The 6,639-nt window shown below is 36.6% G+C and overlaps 1 protein-coding gene across 2 annotated transcripts in view; it reads right to left on the reverse strand.

Annotated features, from left to right (window-relative positions):
- Positions 1 to 885: 885 nt before the first annotated feature.
- The window catches only part of LOC126162584 (nuclear pore complex protein Nup214), a 156,890-nt gene continuing 151,136 nt past the window's right edge, over positions 886 to 6,639 (reverse strand). For both annotated transcript variants that reach the window (XM_049919180.1, XM_049919179.1), the window contains one exon: positions 886 to 1,082. In XM_049919180.1, coding sequence (XP_049775137.1) covers positions 1,055 to 1,082 — 28 coding nt within the window. In that variant the 3' untranslated portion in view covers positions 886 to 1,054. The remainder of the gene's footprint in view (positions 1,083 to 6,639) is intronic.

Genomic DNA, 6,639 nt, shown 5'->3' on the forward strand with positions numbered 1-6,639 from the left:
GTTGCGAGATTTTTGGGGACCATTTTTGCACAAACCTCCCACATACCAAGATCTTCAGTTAGTATTAGACAAACCGTTTCTCGATTGATGTTTGGTTCTTCTGCAAGCATTTTCACAGATAATCTTCAATCAGATTGTATGAGTTCATGCACCCAGGCCAAGTTGATATCTGTCTGTGAGGTTGATGGTCATCCATTGCGATCATCTTCATTCATTCTGCCTGCACTAAACATTTTATGCCAACAAAAAACTTGACCTCTTGACATAACCTCCTCTCCAAAAGCCTTCTGAAGCTTACCATAAGTTGTTGTCACATTTTCACCCAATTTAACGCAAAAAAGAATGGCATATGATTGTGCAATATTATGCGGTTCCATTTCTGTGATGAGAGACATAAACACGTGTTAACTTATTACAGCACAACTCATGACTGAGCTGTTGCATCGATGTGCCGCTTGGACTAGAAGCAGCTTATAGACCAAGGTCAAAGATATTGTGCCTATGCAGGGTTGCCACATCTTGCAAAGAAACTCAGTCTCATTACTTTAGGGTGTCCCACCTCATACACAGAAAAAGGACTGTCCCCCCTCTCCCCTCCCCTCCCCCAAGACACCATATGTTACCATTGAGTGAGGCGTCTCAGTGTTCAGACACTGGATTCACACTCAAGAGATGCTGGGTTCAAATCCCCGTCCAACCATAAAGACCTTAGAGCAAATGCCAGCATAGTTCCTCTGAAAAGGAATCAGAACTTGTGCTCAGTTTATAATGACATCATCAACAAGAAATTAAGAAGGTAATTTCATTCTTACAATTATTATTAGATTTGGAAGAAAGTGATTACTCCATTGTTCAGGGAATGTATTTAGAAGAGTCAAGGCAAAATAAGTGACTAAAAACAGCATTCATTTATTTATGTGCTTCAGAATACAGTAATAAATTTTACATAAATACAGAACATTTTCTAGTCTTCATCTTTTTTTAAAAATTACCTTGCATGTGCCCCAAGGTGCTAACAGTCTTAAAAAGTAGTAGCAAGGTAAAGGCTCCTGCCTTACCTCCAACTGGAGAATGAACTGCCACTGAAAAAAAAGATAAATTTTTAAGTTAGAAACTATCAAACAATTTTTTGGATTAAAGCAGAATAAACATAATTTTTACAACCCATTACTAACTAAAACAAGTTCTAAGTCTTGATACTTCTTTCTAGTTCATTCATATCATTAAAATGTCAGCCCTCATTACAGCAACTATTAAGCAATGATATGGCTTTTGTTAAGATTATACAATCTAATTAGTATATTTTCTTATAGATATCAGGAAATCACGCCAGTTTGACTAACTGCAAGAACAGTCCCATTTTACAACGAAATGAAATGAAATAATCGTATGGCATTGTTGGCCGGGAGGCCCCATTCAGGGGAGTTCGGCCACTGTATTGCAAGTCCTCTTTAGCTGACGCCACGTCGGCGACTTGCGAGTCAATGATGATGAAAATAATGATTAAGGACACACAACACCCAGTCCCCTGCCGAGAATCAAACCCGTGCCCCTGCCCCCTGTGTGGTAGGCGGCGACGCTATGAAGGAGGACTATTTTTACAATGCATATCAGGTAGTAGGCCCTAGTAACAAACTGTTGCACTGCATAATTATATACTAATACCCACATTCCAGATTAAACAAATGGTAATTGATTGAATGATGTTTTTACTATGCTATGTCACTGCATATATTTTTGTGAGAGGAAGTCCTTGATACAAGAAAAATAATTACTACTTGCACAAAATTACAGCCAAACCTACAAAACCAGAGTAATACTGATGTAGAGCAGGGTTCAAGCAGAGAGTGACATAGACTTCTACAAAAAAAATAGTTTCCACAGACAAAAGGAGTACTAGGTGTCACTTAATGCCATACAAAATAACTATTCTGCTTCTTCACCTGCACTTGACAGACCAAAGCTGTACAATGTTGACAAGTTGATGCTTAGGTGGCCATGTCCTGTAATTTTACAGCATCTTATATTCAAAATGTACATAGCTTCATTGTAATGTTGCTCTAGAAATCTGCACAATCATGTTGCTCTAGTCGTCCACAAAAGAATTGAAATCAGTAGATAAATGGCACCAAAAGAAACCCATATTGTAGGTGACTACCACATAATACCATTTAGTAATAAAATATTTTGAAATTTCCTGTATAATCAATGACACTGATCATCATCAGCATTATTATTATTATTATCTACATATTACCCATAAAATAATTATTACAGGGCTGACATCTTATTGAAAAAAATTAGAAGCAATCTAACTTTTGAGCTATAAAAAAAATAGTTCATTTATTATGAAATAAGCAGGCTGAATCGGAGAGGTGTCAAATGTAAAGCCAAATTGGAAAGCAGTTTTAACTAGAAATGCAACTACTGTGTGAAATCTTGAAAAACAAATAAGGGGTGATAGGATGGAGTGGCAGAGAGAGGATGTAGCCTGTACATGAAAATAAGAGATTTAAGAAACTAGGCAAGAATGAAAAGAAACTATCATAAATTAACAGTATTATTATAAGAATAGATTGCTGCTCACCACACAGAGGAGGCATTGTGTCACAGATACGCACAATGGAAAGACTCATGAACGTTTAAGCTTTTTGGACAATAAATTCCTTCTTCAGAAATAGTAAAAGCGTGTGTGCGCGCACGCACACACACACACACACACACACACACACACACACACACACACACACGACAATGGCCGTAACAGTCTTTTCGTTGTGCCTGTCTGTGATTCAATTCCTCCTATATGTGGTGAGCAGCAACCTATCCTTTTCATAATATTGTTATTCCATCTGGGATTTCCATTGTTCGATAAATTAACAGCTGATAGATTGTGAAAACCATATTTCAGTTTCCATAAACAATACTCATTCATTAGTTGATACGGTGAGCTTGATAGTAGCTACTGAAATTTGCCGATCATTCACGGCTGTGTGCTTCCGAAGGACACTCTCTGTATTGAGTGTGTGTGCCAGTGGCATGACTGGTGAAACAACGGACAGATCAATATGGAAAGAATTGCAAATATCATAATGTAGATACTGCAAAATGTCTGATCTTCAAGATAACCAAATAATGAAGGTGATTGTCAGAAAAATGTCAACACATAGTAAAGCAGTAAGGTATTCGAAGGAAGACAATGTGAATTTTGCACCAGAGTGTGGAAATTGAATAATTAGAGAAAATTATAAAGGTCAGATTCTAGCAGCGAAAAATTCCAGTAACTTGAAAAAAATCACAAGGAAAGAGCAATTACAGTGAAACCTCTTTATACCATTCCTCCACATAACATTTATATTGCATACTACTCCATTTTTGGAGACATGGGCATATTAACCTTTTCGCTGCTGCAGACGAGCAAGGTTTTTGCGTTCTGTGCTGAGGCTGCTTTTGTTATGGCTGTACTGCTCGCTAAATGCTGGTGCCTGTGCTGAGAGAGTGTGTGCCAGCCAATATGAAACACTTATCATCCAGTTTTTCAAAATTTATTACATGAAAAAATTTGATTTTTGCCCTTCTAACAGTCTGATATCTTCAGTCAATAAACATGTGAATTTCTTTTCATTACCCATGCTGCATCAAGTTAAAATAACACATTGCATGAAATTTTGCAAGGGTAAAAACTCATTGGATAAACTTTGTGTATATTTTATTTTAGCTCAGACATTGCAGTGAATGAAATATAGATAACATATTAAATTTTACTTAAAACTGAGAGCAGAACGATATCCCATTTTGTTCTCGAGTTATTGTGTTTTATATCCAACGGATGGTCAGGTGTGACATGCTCAGTTCTGTCCATGCAGGCTTGTGGCTGTCGTGAAATACTTATCTGTTTTTTAGAAAACTATTAAGCGAAGTAATTTGATTTTGCCACATCTTACAGTCTGATTTCATCATCCTTGCAGGCTTGTGGCTGTTGTGAAATACTTATCATCTGTTTTTACGAAAACTATTAAGTGAAGAAATTTGATTTTTCCACATCTTACAGTCTGATTTCATCATCTGATAAAGGACTGAATTTATTTTCATTATACGCTATAGTTACTGTGCTGTATCAAATTAAGTTACATGTTGCATGAAATTTTAAAGATTTTGCAGAGGTACAAATTCACTGTGTAAACTCTGCATATGGTTATTTTAGTGCATACACTGCAATGAATAAAATGGAGACAGCATATTAAAATTTTAAAACTGAGAACAGAAGCATATTTCATTTCATTCTCAAGTTATTGGGTTTTATATTCTAAGAATCGTAACGCACAATGTGCCAATTCACATTCTTGCACATAGCAAATCATGTGGTTGTAGCAATTGTCAATCTCATAAATGATTAAATATATCGAAATGCAGTTCCTGCAAATGATAGCAAGCAATGAGGTGCACACGTTGTATGATAAATACTCAAAACTTTTTTATTCACTAAGATATGGAAGTAACTCTACCACAGCAGTGAGAGGTCAAGGGCTCAGGATGCTTTCTATATCCACAAAACTGTAGGAGAATCCAAGAGGCAAGCATATCCATGTCCACAACATCAGGGGTAGAGTGTAGCAGACATATATTCATGCCAACAGTAGTAAAAGGGCCAATGAATGAGATGTAATCACAGATGTTCAACTTTCAACTTGGCTGAAGAGGCTAACACTATCAAAACCCATCCCAACACCTCACAGAAAAATCTTTCAATATACGTCACTGCTCTTAATCATATTTTCTTGTCCCATGGTAAAACCTCTCTTACACTTCCTTCCCAACTTCTGAATGTGTATAATCTCAAGAATGGCAACTTGAGAGAACATCTTCAGCCACTTGCAAATTTTGGACTGAGAAGTAATAAGTCTTTTGTGAGCAAGTTTCAAACCTATGTTCTGCACCCATTCTGATAAAGCAAGGAAGTCAGCATCTACAATCTGGGTGGCTGATTTATGGGGTTTACACTTAGGTACAACTGAAGGGCATCAGTGTCTAAATGATATTTGCATTGGGACATAATAGTAGACATATCATTAACATATAAGGAGAAACGTAATGGGCCCAACACTGATCCTTGTGGGACCCCTGATACTACATTCTTTCATCATAACCTCTTTGTCACGGTCATTACATACTATTGGTGTCGTGTAAGGTAGGAATGCAACCATTTTACAGCACTTTAAGAAAAGTTTTGACTTTTGAGTGTAACAAGAAGAATTTCGAAGTTGGAAGGAGGATATGGTGCATATACTTACCAGCCACTGAAACAAGACACAATGAAACTCTTCTTACAAACATGAAGCATAGAAGAAATCTTACCATGTTTGTTGTACCAAATGAGAGGAATTTTTTCTGTCTTGATGAATTGCAACATTCATTGTTCTCTCTCTCTCTCTCTCTCTCTCTCTCTCTCTCTTTTTAAAAAAATATGTTGCAACAAGTTATTGTTAAGTAGTTAATTTCTTACTCATATATAGCTTCCAAAATTCCACAGGTTTATCATTCATGATCTTAGCTGCCACTTTCATGCAATAAGTTGAATGGTATTATATCATGTTGTTCTAGATTATATTTTTAACTAACTGATGGTCATCATAGCCAAGCTTTGGTCTATAGACATACACTGTGTGTTGAAATGGAAATATTATTATTCTCCATATAGGTTAAAACTCCATCACTCATTAGTAGGTTACAAACTGTGTATACCGGGTAAATGATGTCTTTGTTTCCCAGCAATGGATTTCATGAATAGGATAATTGTGTGATGTCTTCGTGGGTTATCAGCCAACTCAAGGTGACCTTCTGCGGCAACGTTTCAACAAGTTTTCTATTTGTCATGTTCAGGTGAAGACTTCGCTTGAAGATGACAAGTAGGAAACTTGTTGAAATATTGCCGTGGACTGTTGCCTTCCTCGGCTGATAACCCGAGAAGACTTCATCGTCAAGATTCACCGAGAAAGTCTAAATTCACATACAGGATAATTGTAATTATACGGATGTAAATTAGGAATGGTTTCAGTTTATCTGGGAATTGAGAAGCATTGAGAGAAAGCTACAGTAGTAGGTAATGGAATGAATTTGCTATTTATTGCTTCTGTTAGAAAGACAGGTCAAGTGTTGGAGAGAAGAGCAAGTTGCTCTGAAGCATGAATTAATAGGAGCATTCCAGACGTATTGTTGTTGAGCTGTGAAAATTCAAATTCCAGAGCTAGTAATAAAATAGTCAAAGGTTATATCTGAACTAGGAAGAAACTACATGTTGCATATCAAAACAAATTGTATGGAAGGTTGTTAAAGAAAAAAAAAAAAAAAGACAATGGTGGAGGGGTAAAGGGAGTAAAAATAAAACTGGGAGGCAGAATTCCTATAAACTGATAAGTTAGGAAGGGTCATGTGCAGGTCAGAACTTGAGCATGTGTTTAATAGACAGTTCCCATCTTAAGAGTTATAAGCCCTGGTTTAGTTTGATGGGAATCAATTCACATAATTATAGCTGGAAATGTGAATATAAATTTTATAAGCAACAGCCCTGAAGTTTCAAAATGGAAGTGCATACTTCGCTGCTCAGATCTTACACTGTTTCCACGTGGGCCAACTCATCAT

Source organism: Schistocerca cancellata, chromosome 2, assembly GCF_023864275.1.
Source record: "Schistocerca cancellata isolate TAMUIC-IGC-003103 chromosome 2, iqSchCanc2.1, whole genome shotgun sequence".
Lineage (NCBI taxonomy): Eukaryota > Metazoa > Arthropoda > Insecta > Orthoptera > Acrididae > Schistocerca > Schistocerca cancellata.